Source organism: Gavialis gangeticus, unplaced genomic scaffold (genome assembly GCF_001723915.1).
Source record: "Gavialis gangeticus isolate Ggan-Ray unplaced genomic scaffold, GavGan_comp1, whole genome shotgun sequence".
In the NCBI taxonomy this organism is placed as follows: domain Eukaryota; kingdom Metazoa; phylum Chordata; order Crocodylia; family Gavialidae; genus Gavialis; species Gavialis gangeticus.
In genome coordinates, this window is record NW_017729032.1 from 182,731,565 (window position 1) to 182,748,065 (window position 16,501).

The 16,501-nt window shown below is 42.6% G+C and overlaps 1 protein-coding gene across 4 annotated transcripts in view; it reads right to left on the minus strand.

Annotated features, from left to right (window-relative positions):
- Positions 1–16,501, minus strand: part of SH3KBP1 (SH3 domain containing kinase binding protein 1) — a 470,950-nt gene that overhangs the window by 329,823 nt on the left and 124,626 nt on the right. For all 4 annotated transcript variants that reach the window (XM_019524798.1, XM_019524796.1, XM_019524797.1 and 1 more), the window contains exon 2: positions 7,090–7,213. In XM_019524798.1, coding sequence (XP_019380343.1) covers positions 7,090–7,213 — 124 coding nt within the window. The remainder of the gene's footprint in view (positions 1–7,089; positions 7,214–16,501) is intronic.

The following is a 16,501-nucleotide window of genomic DNA, read 5'->3' on the forward strand; positions in this document are numbered from 1 at the left end:
GGAGCTGGAGAAGCTTTGGATGCTTTGGCATCCAAAGCAGCTTGTCCAGATCAAAGCACTGGCTTCATTAGGCTTTCCAAACCGCTTTGGAAAAGTTTCAGAGCTGCTTCGGAGATCCAGCCATAGGGTATAATGGGGAATCAATGAAGTAACTATAACTTTGTTGTTTTATGTCTGATTTGGATGAAATGTGCTGCTGATGGAGCAGCAGGAGGGGAGCTAGGAGCTTGCCTGCGTGGCAGTAACATTTGCATGGGAGGGAAATTGTGCATGGTGTGGGTCCCAGGAGCCTGCTGGGCATGCAGCCCTGTGGCATGTGGCTGACAGTGTGCAGCCCAGACGCTCTACTGACGAACAGCCCTGTTCTAGAGATGGAAATATTTGCAAGAACAGTGAAATCAGTATGTGGAGAAGATCTGAAAGATGATTCAGCAACATAATAGATTAACCTCCTCTGGCTTCCTGAAATAAAGCCACAGTTCTGAATCATATTCTTCTTCAGAGCTAAGAAGGAAAAACAGTAACTGCCCAATATCCGAGGAACAGAAATCACATCAGAACACATTACTACAACACAACATTCATTAGTCCTAGTTTATTACCTGCTCCACATTTTTTTAAAGGACTTCTGTAAAGTTTGCCTTTAAGACTTATCCTCAGTAATTCACTTCCTATGTTCATCATAAAATGCAGCTTTTATTAAGGGTGTAAATTAACACACACACTCATAAAATACTACTGTGTTAATGTGCTAATTCACTCTTGATTACCCAGGCTATATTAGAATCACAAAAAGCAGCATGTACATTATAAAACATTTGGTCTAGTCTTTACACATTGCTAGAATGTAGAAAAAATATTCAATCTAAATTCTAGGGACCATCTATACTAGGTTTTTTCCCCATAAAATATATATAAGATAAGCCATTATATACATCATCTCCACCTCTTTCAAAAAAGCTCCTTTTTAGAAAAGGTACTCATTCTCTCTCTTTTTTTTAAATTTAAACCGTGAGATGGAAGGTAAAACAAATCATTCTTAGGAGAAGTAGGAAATGTTTCTTTCCCTATGACATTTGGCTCTAGTTAAGAATATGTAAAACATGATGAACTATTCCAGATTTTCTGGGTTGGATAACCTTAACAAAGACTAATCTACATGCTGTATAAAAACAAATACATCTGGCAAAATGGTGTATAATTCCCCCACTCTTTTTTTTTTTTTTTAGTACACACAGTCATCACAACTTAACTGTCCTCCCACATAAAGTCTGCAGCCCTGATTCTGCAACCCAATCCTTGCAAGTGGACTCCTGTGCTTAGAAGGAGCTAATAGAAGGACCAGAGCCCTTCAGTGATACAGAGATGAGGCAAACTTAAAGCCCATGGGCTAGATTCAGTCTGTGGAACCATGCTGTAGGGCCGAGGCTCAGCATGGGGCCACAGGTTTAGGAGCAGGGCAAGCAAGGGTGGGACTCACCACTAAAATTTGAGGCACAGAGCCCAGTTGGCAATGTGTGTCAGTCATTTGGGATGAGCTACTACTCATCCTGCCACTGCATATGGATCTGGTCCATGAAGCTCCCCATGTCTGGCCTGCAGGGGCAGGTGAGTTAGACACCCACGGCATAACGAATATATGAAGTATTAGGACGAAAACCATCAAACCGATAGAAGCAGAAGCTGAGGCACAGAGGCCTAAATTTTAAAAGTAATTAGTTATTTTGAAAAGCAAAGTAAAGGCATTCCTGAATAAAAGCAAGGTACTGCCCAGGTATCTAAATCTAAGCACTCCACAACAGGAGTCATATGAACACTTGGGCCAGTTTAAGCATGCTGTCCACAGTCTCACTTAATTTCTATGGCAGACCTGGAAATTGAACCTATTAATCTTGATTTGCAACCCTACCCTACACTCCTTAAGCAGTGTAGAAAAGGCAACCCTTAGAATTATTAACTTGCTTCACAGGGTTTTTTTTAAAGAAATGCAAACTAACTTCCTGAATTACTTCCACCAAACCAATCATTTCTAGTACATGGTATCTTGCAGACAATATAAGGTAGGCCAGCAGAAAACATAGTAAGTCTGTTGAGAATATTCAGTAAGAAAAAGTAAATGGAAAAAGTAGCATAAAACAGGACCACAGCACCAAAGAAACAGGTCTGCTAACTCCTCTTGATTTATACAACAGAGGGCTGAATAAAACTGTGGAATTGATCTGTAACAAAACCCTTATAAAAAAGTTACAGCCCGCATTAAGCAGGAAAAGGAAATTAATATGGGTAGGCATATTGGAGGCACCTGACTGATTCCAAGCACTCCTGCAATCTGAAACAATCCCACCAACCGAGCATTTGAAGAGGTTAAACTATTTATAAGAGGTGTTTCAGTTTTACGCTAGCTTCATTACCAGATGAAACATACCTCTTAGTTTCCGTAAATATGAGAAAACGGCAAGGCCTAATATAGCAAAAGAAAAAGAAAGAGCTTTTTGTTGTTATTATTATTGTTCAAGAATCTATTCTCAACTAGTTAGAGGTATCTCAAAGATTTATTTAAATATTTCCTCTTAAAGTCACGCTTATCAGACATTTGCCAAGAGGTGACTGTATCTGGTGTGTTTCCACTGTTGAGGCACAAGCCAGTTGCTCATATTTACTGAGAAGTCTAAGGTGCCACTGTTCAGAAACTAAGGCCTTATCAGTACTAAAAGAGTGGCCCTCCTTAACTCTACCAGTATAATTAAGCAGCGAAGTGCTCATAAATGTAGATGTTGTTATATCAGTATAAAGGTGCCTATATTGGTAAACAGACTAGGAAAGTGAAATAACCTTCCAGTATAAAGAACCTTACACTAATATAAATGGTCCTATAATAGCTACATTTTACACTAGGCAAGCATGGCTACATTGGAGGAGGCGGGAGGAAACACAGCTTTTGCCAACATTGTTTGCCCCCAAAAACTAGTCCATACCTAAGAAATGAAGACATTTTAGGAATGGTCTAACTCTACCTCATTTCAATATCAGCACAGGAAAAAATATTCTATCATCTCTAAGCAGCATGAGGCAGGTTTAGAAAACTATACTCACGACAAAAAACTGAAAACACTAACTCAAATAAGACAAAGAAATGTGGAACAAAGACCACATAACCCAATGAAATATTTCAATTCTTTTCCTATGAAAACCAGTTTACTCTCCATCATCTCTCCCCTTCCCATTCTCAGCAGTCTCTTTGTTACTATTTCATGTGATAGCCATTTGCTTAACACTTCTCTTCAATGAAGTTTTCTTCGTAACCTGCTCCTACGAGAAGAGGTTTGTTGGCACTACTTTTCTCTCCCACATTTTCCTCTTTCCCTTAGCTCTGTACCACTAGAGAGAGCAGGAGCTGGCCTGTCTGGTAGCAGAGGGGGGGAAAAAAAGCAGAGTTTGAAAAATTTACCTCAACTCTGCTATAGAGGCAGTGGCAGATTTACCATGAAACAAACCATGTGGTGGCACAGGGGCCCCCAGGACAGAGGTTCCCAAAATTCAGGACAAATCTGAGGAGGATGAAGGAAAAAAGAATGAAAAAAGTGTTGGCGGGGGGGAAGGAGATTTAAAAAAAATGTTTTTTTCTTGGCTTGGTCCCAAGGGAAGGCCCCAAAAATCAAGCTGCGCAAAGGGCCCCACTAACTCTAAATCCGTCACTGTACAGAAGTCAAGAAGCAGTAATTCCTACCAATGAAATCCAGGTCTACACTACCCTGTTAAGAAGCCCTGTTGCCACACCCAAATGCAGCAAGTGGATGATACTATGGCTACAACTTTGATATCAGCTTGTCTAACCCCATATCTGGTAAAATTTGAAGCTCCATCTTATTATGCAGTGAAAGCAAAAAAGCTTCTTCAACCTTCAATGCATCTAAACCACCACGGGGAGAGGGAGGAGGAGACTTCTGCTACTCTACCAGTCTCCAAGCCATTTTTTTGTGTCATGTATCCCTGCCTCTGTTACAGCTCACAGGTTTCTCATACAGCAGTAGAAAGAATATGAAAGGGAGTTCTGAACGTTTTACAACTGCCCAGAGAGTTTTGTGTGGCACCAGTGAATATAATTGTTCTTTATAAATTCTGCTGTTGCCTGGAAAAGTAATGTCCCGCAATTAGCAGCACTGTGTACCACTGCCTTCAAAGTCAAGAAGATGACTTGCCTACTCATGAAACTGAAACTGTACTAGTTTAGTCTTTGCTCACATTTAAAAGTTTATTGCTCGAAGTATGGTGGATAGAGATTTATTTGTTCATTTTTAAGTGAAAGTTTTCCACTTGCCTGCAGTGAAATAAGTTTTTAAAACACAGCTCAGACCACTAGTCAGCTTGCCAGTTCAAATACCAATGTTCAGTCAGCATACTTGTTAAAAGAAAAATGTTATACGTGAAATGTTATACAGTATAACCTCATAAATCCAGATATCAAAAATCCAGAATTATCAAAAATCCAGCACTTCGCCCTGCCACTCTGGGACCAGCCGCTGCTTCCCTCCCCCTGCCCCCGCACATGCTATTCACCACCCCGTGTGCAACCACTGCTCCCCCTGCTGCTCTGCTCCGCCACTATCCACCATGCCAGTTTCAAAAATCCGGCATTTTCAAATTTCCAGCAGGTGCTTGGTCCCAAGCACACCAGATTTATGAGGTTATACCATATACAGTTCCAAACCCATAAATTTGTACCATTATTCACAAAAGTGAATACTACATCATAATGTTTCAGGGGTGTACTTGGTAGCCATGTTGGTCTGAAACAAAAAGACATACAAAAAACTAGAACTCTTGGTTCCAAAATGGTACCTTTTATTAGACCCAGCTGGAAAATAGCAAGAAAACTGTCCTTTTCTACAAGCTTTTGGGATCAAAGTCCCTTCATCAGGCTCTGGGAAAAGTGTAGATGGTACAAGATGGTAAAAAGTCCCCATAGGTAGGAAATAAACTTCATTTTCAGATGGAGCTGAAGATGGAAGTCTGTCCCTCTGGGTCCATGACAGTGTCTTTGTGAGATGTGTTGAGTAGCTCTTTGATCCCAAAAGCTTGCAGAAAAGGACAATTTTCTTGCCATTTTCCAGTTGGTCTAATAAAAGGTATAATTTTGGAACCAAGAGTTCTAGTTTTTCGTATGTCTATTACATCATAAGACAGTTAAAAATTGTAACAGACCACTTCAGAAATAAGGAGGAGAAAAGAATTTGCCTGTAAACACAAATGGATAAATGCAGACCTAGGTGGTCCTCCTTCCATCAAACCAGCAAGAAGCCATGCAAACATAATCAAAGGCAGAATCTGTGCCATTATTTATTGGAGGGAAAATGTATTTTGCTTTTATTATTACTCTAGTTCAGGGGTGGCAAACATGCACCCCTTGGAACCCTGTCATCCAGCCTATGCAACTTGTAGAGGGGCCATGAATTCAGGGGTACGGCTTGCTGCCAAAATCTGAGGCATGGAGCCCTGTTGGCAATTGTGTCAGCAGCATGGAGCGAGCAACAGCTAAGTTAACCCAAGCCCTCCACCAAGACTGACACTCAAACCACCATTTCCAGATCTGGCCAGCAAGGAACCCTGTCATCCAGCTCTGGCCAGGGGGTGCGGTGAGTCTGACATCCCTGCTCTAAACCATAATTTAACTCTTCCTCCCCTAAATTTGTTTTAGTTGCTCCCAAGGGCATCTAGAAATCAGCCTTGGAAAAACTGAGCTGGACTGGGAGAATCTGAGAGGAAAACCAGTTAGTCTAGCCTAGAAGATGGCAATTCTAAGGAGCAGTGTTTCCCAAACGTATGTATGGGGCTTACACCCCACTGTGGTCAAGTCAGATATTCTTGTGGTCCCCCTACGGTTCAGCTGCAACCTTTTAGCAACAGCAAGCTGAATTAAGGCACTCTCATTGTAAGGTGCGCCACCGTTTGTGACTCAGCTGCTGCTGCTACTTCTCACAAACATTGCTAGCTCTTAGTGCTGCTTCTTCCCCGTCACCACTTCCTCTCACTGCTGAATGCTACCAGTTTCCACTTCCCCTGCCACCAGTTGTTGACAGCTCCCTCTCAACACGCACACATGCACATACACACACAGCCAAATGTCACCAGCATCCAGGCTTTCACCAGCATCTAGCCTACAGCCTGTAGAGAGATGTTAATTAGGCCTACAAAGGCCTACAAAGGTAGGCCTAATTAACATCTCTTTACAGGCTGTAGGCTGCCAACCCCCAACCTGAGATCCTGCTCCTGCCTTTGTTTCAAGGCAATCTGCATCATCACACATCTTCACAGGAGGTGAGAGACTTCATACCAGCTATGAACTGATTGCCCAGAGGAGTTTTCCATCTATTGACTCCTCTGTGAAATCCTATGACATCTTAACTTTCATTTCTACCCAGGAGAACTTTTACAATCTTTTTTCCGATGCCTGATGACGGGTGTATGCTCCCAAAAGCTTGCAATTAAATTTTTTTTTTTGGCAAAAATCTTGTTGACCTAATAAAAGATATCATCTCTATTACAAGTCCTGATTGCCTTTTCGTCTAGACCAATATGGCTACACATGCACGGACATCCTGATAATACTTTGCCTTCAGGCCTTCCCCCAGAAACCTTTCACACCTGCCCAATGGGGTGGAAAACAGCCTTTGTGGCAAAACTCACTGCTGCAACTTAGCTTCTGTTTGGAGAGAACATGGAAAGAGATGCATTCAGGCTGAAGCATCCTGACAGCACTGCGTAGAAGCACTATACTGACTTCTAGCTGTCTGTTTTTCACTTTCATAAACTATAGTAATCCAAACATATAGCTTTCTTAATTAAGATGTCTTTGGAAAGAAAGTAACAGTGTTTCTGTAAAATGAAAATAAAAATCAGACATACTGCAGTCATCTGTACACCAGTCTAAAGAGAAACTTGTACCTTTCCAATATTACTGCTAGCCATTTGCAGTTGTATAAAATTAAACCTTTAATATTGAAAACAATGTAGGATTGTCTATCATTCTCTTAAATATCTGAAAGACACAGATGAAGTTAACCCGAGAGCTTATACTTTCATGTACTGTACCTTTTTTGTTGGTTCTAATAATTGTCTCAGACAACAATAAAGGGCTTCCGTTGGAAACGTCATTGATAGGCTTTTCTGGTGGTTTGTTGGTAAGACTTTCTTTCTTCATGTCCTTCTTTATTTCCTGCATGGAGAGAAGAAAAGAACATGGTGAGAGAACTTATACAATGTCATACAGGGTAATTTAAGCCTCAGATACCCCAGATTGGAAAAAAAAAAACACGTGTGTTAACTGATCACCCCCCCAGGTTGCCAGCTAGATTTGATTTAAAAAAATAAATAAAAAGAAAAGAGTTGTTCCTACAGTATGATGCAATAATTTGGGTTATTTGTTACTCTGCTCCACAAAAAGCAGTTATTCTCTTACTACTATACAGTTCAGGTGATAACAAGTTATTGTCACTCCACTGACTACAACTAGACAAGTTTTCAAATGGTTTCCAGGGCTAAAAATAGTTTAAAAATCCATTGTATAGTGGTAATTCAAGATTGTATCAGCTAAAATTTGTATATAGTCCTACCCTTTTCATAATAAAGATGATGCTTCAGTTTAGGCTACTATATTGGTAGTAGATGTATGTATAGTATACCCTAACTCCTAGACCTATTTGTAAGTGAAAATGTCACAAAGGGGGGGAAAGTCCAATAAAGCTAATAAATTCCCTACTTTAAAACAGGTTGATTTCACCAGATTATACTTCTGCCTAAAAAACCCTACTTTCCCTATTACAAGGCACACTGAAAATTACTATAACTGAATGACTGCCAGAAATAAAAATTATCCAGTTTTTCCATTTTAGTAATTGTGCTTCAGACAACACTGTACACAGCTGGCATTAGTTTCCCTTTGTAAAGCCTGACAAACCAATTTCTCCTTGTTGTTTCTGTGGACTTTTCAGGATAGCAGCTGGGGAAAAGAAAATAATTTTTAAAAATAGGAAAATATGACAAACGCTACTAATATTGGCAGAGGACTTCAGGGGAAAGCATCATTCTGGTTAATACTGATAACACTTTATCAGTTGCAAAATATGTTACGGCAATGGTCATTTTCACAGTCTGCAACAAATACGAGAGAAGTAAGCTTTCACTGATATAAACTTGCCCTCAATATATTACTACAAAGAAATGTTCATAGTGGTTATGTACTCAAAAATATAAAAAAGCACCTTTTCTGCAAACCTTTAAATTTATCAGCTTAATTACTTGTCTGCCCCTCCTTCCATAGTTTTTTGAACACCTTGTATTCTTTTACTATACTTTGTCCTCACAGCACCCCTGTGAAGTAAAGAAGTACCATTATATTCATTTTCCAAGTCAGGAACTGAGGATGCAGAGTATATGCCTGCACAGCACAAAACAAAGCTGTGCAGAGAAACCTAAGCTAACTCTAAACAAGCTAGCTCAGGACCCAGAAGCAGCATGGCCCGATTAGTGCAGAACTCTACAGGAGCTAACTACTTGTGCCGAGAAGCAGGGTATATCCTGCATCCAGTACCCAAGCTACCTTGTTCACAGCTAACCCAAGCATCTCTGTACAGCACTGCACTGTGACACAGAAATACCCAGAGAAACTTAGTGACTGGCTGAAGGACAACATAGGAAATCAGCAAAGGAGAAGAAAACTGAACACCCATGTCTCCCAAGTCCTCAGGCTATTAATTCAACTGTACAATCATCCTTCCTCCATAGCCTGAATGTTTCTGAAATAAATTCTAAACATATATCTAAATTCACTTGCATTTATTGAAACAATTTTAGATGCCAAAAATTCAGTAATCTCATTAGTAAACCTGTATCTCTTAATATTTGTAAAGGGCTTTGGTAGGTATAAATGCAAGCCTATGGCCAACTAAATGGTATTAAACATAAAATTTTATCATCATCTAATAAGTCTGAAAGTTGCACCAGTACTGGATCTTTAAAAAGCACAAGAAGAATCAGTTACTAAGCAAGCGTGTGCACACACTTAGTGGCAGGCTGCATGAATGCTTCATGGCATGATGTCCTGTAACAGGACGTAGATTTCTGCTGCAAATTGTAAAGACTTATTTAGCATTAAAGATAAGCAAAACAAGGATGTTAAAATAATACTTTAATTTGCAAAGTACTTTGCTACTAAAATTGAATTAGTTATGTTGTTACTTTGGAAAAAGAGCTATCAAAGCTTTCTGAGCTTCCCTCAAAAGCTGAATCAATCTAATGCAAACATTCTTGTATACTTGCACAAAGCCATTTACCATATATCCGAGTGTTCAGTTGGTGGGTATAAGTTTTATTAACAGCTACTTCCCTCAAACTGTCAATATTTAACCACTATTTCAGTGAAATCACACAAATAAAAAAAAGCAACTGAGACCCAATTTACCCCAGGAATCATGATCACCACTGACTGTAATATATCAGTTATTAAAGGAAGTTTTGTTGTGTTCCACCTCTGTCCCCCTGATTCAAAAGTAAGATACAGGATAGTCCACAAATAATACATGCTTACATAAAGGAGGTAAAATTATTTTATAAAGAATATGCCAGGTTAGTAAATGGATTGTTACAAGGATTTTTTTTAAACCTAAGAGTTCAAAGTCATTATAAACCCCTTTGTTGCATTTTGAAGTATGCCAGCTCAACGTTCAGTTTGCAGCATTAAGTGACAGATTCTGTGTTCATTTAATATTCTCGCAGAGGCAACTGAATTGGAAAGACCTAGTATGTCAAAATATTAATCTCCCTCAAGCAGGACTTCAGAGAACTAGTCTTCTGAAGACCCCATATTACCAGAGGGAATTTCCTATGCATTATTGGTAAGTGGATTTTTCAAGCTTTCACATCAACATGAAACTAAATGTTTTCCACCTCAAAAGACCTGAAATATCAACTTCTACAGTGACCAACAACAAAAATGAAACCTTTTTTTCTTGAATAAAGGGGTGGGAGAAGAACTAAGCCAAACAGTTTCTGCAGAATACGACCTGAAAAACTGAATTCACTACTTTACAGGTGGCTGAGAAAACCTAGTGCTCAAAATGAATGCAGTGCATCCTAGGACTGCCACCACCACTCGTCAGATTACCACCCTCCCACCCCAAAAAACAGTCTTGAACTGACAAACCACCAGAAGCTAGATAAACCAGTGCTGCAAAACAAATCCCACACACAATTCTTGTACTCTGGGTGGAAGAAAAGAACGCAAGCAAGCTTCCTTTCCTTTTTAGCAACCAAAGGAAGGGAGTGGTGACATTTATCAAACATATACTAAAAAAGTCCATTATCAGAAACACAGCTATTCCCATCGACAGAGCAATTTAGAGACATAATCTGCTCATTGCTAGCAGCCACAAGTTGGAGTGGGGGGTGGGCCGGCCCTCTTATCAAGATTCCTCTTGGTCCATTTGGGCAAAGTTTCATAGTTAGTAGGGTTGGATGGGACCTGAGCAGATCATCGAGTCCAACCCCCTGCCATGGCAAGAAAGAGTACTGGGGTCAAACAACCCCACCAAGGTGTTCATCTAGCCTCCTCTTAAAGACCCCCAGGGTAGAAGCCAGTACAACTTCTCTTGGAAGTTGGTTCCAGATCCTAGCCGCCCTGACCGTGAAGTAGCACCTCCTGATGTCTAGCCTAAATCTATCCTCTGCCAGCTTGTGACTGTTATTCCTAGTCACTCCTGGGAGTGCTTGGGGGAACAGGGACTCCCCCAATGCCTGCTGGTCCCCTCTGACTAGTTTGTAACAGGCCACTAGATCCCCCCTCTTGTGGAGGCTGAATCACCTCTTCTTCATTCATATTAACTTGTGTCTAGTTCGATTCACCTTCTATCAACCAGTAAATACCCTTCCTCAACCCATCAGGAGTTTATCATCCCACTATCTTTATGTTTTAATTTCTGCAGCCATAACAGCCAGTTTAGATACATATTTATGACCTTCCCAAATAGCTTCTGCCACCAGGGGGCAGCAAATTCAGAAATGCTAGAGGCTAAGTACAGAGATTCAAAAAGCCCCTGGTGGAAACATTCTGTAGCACTTTACATTCGCTGTTTGGGGTAGACGGGCCCGTAGCCTGCCTGCACTAGCTGAGGCAAGGAGGCTGGGGGTGCTCTTGCACACCTCCCAAGAGAATGCTGGAGCCATCCTTCTTCCTAGCCTTATCCCCATGCCAGCTGGTGACTATCAGCAGCTGCTGGGGAGGGAAAGCAAGAAAAGGAAGGAGCCCCCAGTGCCACATCCCATCCACTAGCTGCAACACAGACCTGCCCATCCTGGCTTTTTGCTGTGCCAAGAACTGGAGGTGCTGCAGAGACCCAGCTAGCTCCCTAGAGCCCCCAGTCAGCAATACTAACTGCTGCCTGGCCCAGCTTTTCACTGCACTGGGAACTGGGGGTGGGAGAACAGAGCACCTATGCTGCACGAATCTAGACCACAACTCTGTCCGGGGTGCGAGCCGGGTTGCGGATGTTGCCCTGGTGGGTTCTATCCCCTGATGTTAAGTTAGCAAGAGGGAGAGGCGGACTCGCTGCGGTTCCAAGATATTTCTTTTATTTAGTCTCTTTCTTACATCCGCTCCACTGATGTAGATGTGGTTGCGCAGGCAGTTACACTTAGTTCAGTCCCGAACAACAACAAATAAAGTTTCTCACTTGTGCACCACTGGTGTGAATGTGGCTGCATGGGCGGATTCCGTCCTGGTTCAGGTGAGAGACGAAGGGAAGAAAACATCAAAACATTGGATCTTGGTTCGGGTGGGGGATAATCGATAATCAAGCATCCGTCCCGTTCCGATGGAATGGATGTAAGGTAAACCAACGGCTCTCGGGTCAGGTGAGGGCTAAAACAATAAACCGCTGGACTTCCCGAGAACCAAAAGAACCAATCGGCAAATAGTTTCTCCGGAGACAGGAGAAGCCATGGGAAGCTGGCCAGGCCTACCCACTGAACGGTGGAAGCTCCGGCTTCTGCTCTAACTAGTTGACCGAGCGATGGATGCTCTGATGTCCGCGTGCTGCTCTGCTCGTCTCCCTGCTCTCCTGGGTGGAAAATTCCGTCCCAGGCTTTATAAGCCAGATGACAAGCCTCATTTTAAGCCCCCCGCCAATTGGTTGCAGGGTTTTTCACAGGGGATGGGGCTTCCCCAACACATGGCCAGGGGCCATGCAGACGGGGTCTCCCAGCACATGGCCAGGGGCCATGCAGGGCTTTCCCAGATCGCGAGGAGAGTGCTTGGCAGCACCTATTGCTAGGCAAAGCTGGCAAAGTCCAGCTTGGAGCATGACAAACTCCCTCCCCAAGACTTGACCTAGAAGTGTTAGGGGGCCCTGTACAGCATAGGGCTCCATTTCCCCACCCCCGACCTGGCCACACAGAGAGGAGATGGTGCCTTTTCTGCCTCCTCTCTGTGACAACTGGGGGGAGGAGAGGGCTGGGCCTGTGCTTGCAAATGCAAATGAGCACCAGCCGAAGCTAGCAAGCCACCCAGTGAGGAGCCCCTGGCATGCTGGGGGAATGTAACCTACCTTGACTCACAATGGGATGTGGTACAAACATTCAATAAAACACTCTAACCTAAAGTGCTTTAGTCTCATACAACATCCATCCAGAGTTAACTTAGAGTAGAATCTGCTATTTTAAATGGGCTTTATGTGCTGTGAACATCTGTTCTGTTACAGCTGTAAAGTGCTTTCTGCATGCTTAATGTGCAGTAAGTGTAATATCTGTACCTAGCCAGAGGCTCATCTCTATTGCCCTGTGAAATCAAGTCACAGGTGACTCCAAAAATCCTGACTGCTGATGGTACTCTTGCAGGAGATAACTGATATAAGTGAAAGGGCATCTTCCAAAGGATGATCTTCCTAGTTTGTTAAATCAAATGATGAAAAAGGTAAAGACTAATGCCACTTTCATATGCTACATTCATTTATATGACTTCCTTTGCAATACCTTCCCTTGGCTCAAGCTGCAGCGAGGGAAGGTCAGGGTAGACATCAGGAAAAACTCTCTCACTAGGAAGGTAGTAAAACACTGGAACAGGTTACTTAGAGAGGTTGTAGAATTTCCATCCCTAAGGTTTTTAAGACCCAGATACACAAAGCCTTTGCTAGGATGATCTAGGTGGGGACAGTCCTGCTTTGAGCAGGAGGCTGGACTAGATGACCTCCTGAGGTCCCTTCCAACCCTAATTTTCTATTTTTCTATTTTCTAATGTGCAAAAAGTATCAGTTCCATGACTAACAACTAGCTTTTGGTTTTGATTCTACAGAATCCTTCAGAGTTATTTAGGAGAGTACAGGAAGTCTTTTATTTCAATAACTGAATACTTCAAGATTGCATCTATTTTTCCAATTTTTTCCAGAGGAAATCTTTCCCCAGGATCCTATCCTCAGCCAAGAGAATCCAGGGGTAAATGACTTTCACCTCTGTATCTCTCACTCATCAGAATCCCATTCTAGGTTGCTGTTAGTTGCTTTTTCTCCTCACTGGACCAAGTTACTCCTGATCTTCAGACATTTCCCATGTACCTACTATATCCATATGCTAACTTTAAATTAGAGTCCTAATTCCATTAGTCTGGACTTGCAGAGCCATTAGGGAATGAACACAGGAAATGACAGTTAATTTCTAAAATGGAAAGGGGAAAAAAGTGAAGGTCAAGTCAATTCCCCCTGCAGCAATAAATCTTATCATAAGGTCCTAAAAATTCAAAAATACCCAGGGGTGAGATTCTGTGCTGCAGATCTCAGGAGATCAGCACAGACCCTGAAGCCCAGGAGAAGAAGACTATGGTAATCTTTACCCTCCCAATTTTTGGTTGCGTGGTCCAGAGACTAGACTGATTCTTAGCATAACATAAAATGCCTAGAGGCCTTTCTAAATGAAGGTAGAATCCCTAGATCTGACATTACGAGATCATTGAGCTAGGAGAAACTCTTAACTGCACCAAAAATCAGAAAATAAATAAGGTTCCTCAAACCATAAAATAAACTTGCATCACATTCTCACCTCAGACATCACTTGAGCAACCCTGTCCATGGGGGAGGGGGAGCTGGCCTCTGTGCTCTGCTCTGCTGCACCTGTGCCACCTTCCATGGATGGCAGCCCTGGCTCAGGCGCTGCTGGGGGGAGGTTAGGGGGCTGCAGACCTGGGTCCCTGGTCCCATAGTGCTAGCAGCTGAAGGTCCCCACCGGAAGCGCTGGGGCGGGGGGAGGCGGCAAAGGCCTGTGGGTAGGGAGTAAGTGGCAATGGCATGGGCAGGGCTGCTCAACACCACAACTCAGTGGTAGGGGACAGCCACAGCTGGACCCGCGTCCTGGTGAGCAAAGGGGGCGAGGGGAGCTCTAATTTGCTATAATAAAAAACCCAGAATGAAATGCCAAAATGTATAGGTATTTAGAATTTACAGCAAAAGGTTTGTTACTTGGCACCCATGGGGAATGGGGGTGCCAGATAACCAAATATGCCTGTTACCTGAGAGGCTGCCCAAATAGGCATCTTTGCAGGCCACTGCCTCTCTTGCCGCGTCCCGTGTACTGCTGTCCCTCCTGCCGTGTTGCCGCCCCTCCACTGTGTCAGTGTGCTGGAGGATAGGGAGGAAGGCCCTGCACAGGCTGCTTTGCCCCAGGTTGTGAAGGCTCAGCGAAACTGGAAGTGCCATGGTGGGCACTTCCGGTTTTGCTTTTACCTTACAAGCCGGCATGCTGGTTAATAGAACACACCGGTTTATAAGATGCCGGATAATGCAGCTTTTACTGTATTTTGTTATAGCGAATGAGGCACTAGCAGGCTTCCAAACTGCTTTAAAATTGTAAGTACATCAATAAAACATTGTGTTCGATTGATACCTATATATACAATGGTATTTCATTTTAATTATGGAGCTTGGGTTTTTTAATCGAAGTTACAAAATTTTTCATCAGAGAATCTGCGATTTTTAAACAGAGAAACTGGGATCCTTGGTGCTGAGGTACATTTGTAGAGTGCTGAACTTCCTTTGTGATACATACTTCAAGAACACTGGCCAGGTAAAGATAGTCGCTGCTCTCCCAGTAGAAACTACAAGTGTACAGATGTTCACAATTTTTCTCCTACAGCAAAAATGGTCACTCTTGGGGAATAACAACCTGGGAACACCCAGGGTTAAATCAATCCTGGGACAGTTTTTCCTGAGAAAGTGAATGTCTGGACACATTCACTGATCAATCCCATTGTGGACCCTGACCACAAAATAGAAATAGTGTGACAGGGTTGCCTGTGACAGCAAACTACTGTACTTGATGACCCAGGATGTCCCTTCTACTCCTCAGTCCCCAAGAAAAAAAAAATGGGCCAAAATGCTGATATATGGAGAATGCATATAGAGAACATCTCTAGAAGAAGGGAATTCAAGCTCATGACCCTTGTAATTCCACAGCCAGGGGTCAATCCATTAATTAGAAAGTATGCACACCTTTCATCAAGATATTTCTGAAGAAGTAATAGCTGCCATAGATGTGACCTCTCTGAAAGCTCTAGCACCTCTGGTTATAGAGTGCTAAATCAGTCCCTGGTTCCATTCAATAACTGATCTTAGGCCACAACATAGCACAAAATTGACAATGGTCACAATGTTACATATTTCTTGGTATGCACTAAAAAAAGTGCAGGAAAAATGTATTGGCAGCTCATTTTAAGGGGGAAGGGTAGTGCCCTAGGAACTCCTCACCCAAATGACCCTCAAGTTTCCACCATAAATTCTAACGCAGACTCTTTGGAGTATAAGGATTTTGAAGACACCCTCCCCCTCCTACACACACAGATTTTAAGGCATAAGCTCTCCTTATTAGGAGGAAAGCTATGTCCAAGGAATGTCTGCCCAAAAACCCACAAACTCATACCACGAACTCCCAGTCTAACCTTGACAAATTGAAGCAATTTTCAATATAGACTGAGATTATGCATGTAGATTGTGAAGTACTTCAAAATATTTGTTCTTAAAACCAGACATTTTGCCTTTAAAGCAAAATATCCTTGCCCTCTCAAAAAGTCCCCATGGAAGGTAAGCAGAAAACAGCTAGTATGCACACCATTCTCAAAAAGATGGAGGGGCAAGAACTCAAACTCAGTATTCATAGGCGCTGCCCAGGTTCAATAACCAGTAACAACCAAATCCGTTTGTCAGACTGCCTGAAGACACTGCCTTCGAACCAAGCCACAGTTGTACTATACACATGCAACCTGTGCTCTCTGGTGCACAAACATGGCTCCCACGCCGCTGGAAATCCAGTTTTACCCCAAACAACATTTAAAATACTGCTTCCCTGAGGACACCTGTGTCAGGGGGACACCTCACTCCCAACCCACAGGCCTCTGGGCCCTGCCAGTGCCCCTCACTCCCAACCTGCAGCCCCATCCCAGGTGCTGCCCCTCACTCCTGACCCATAGTCC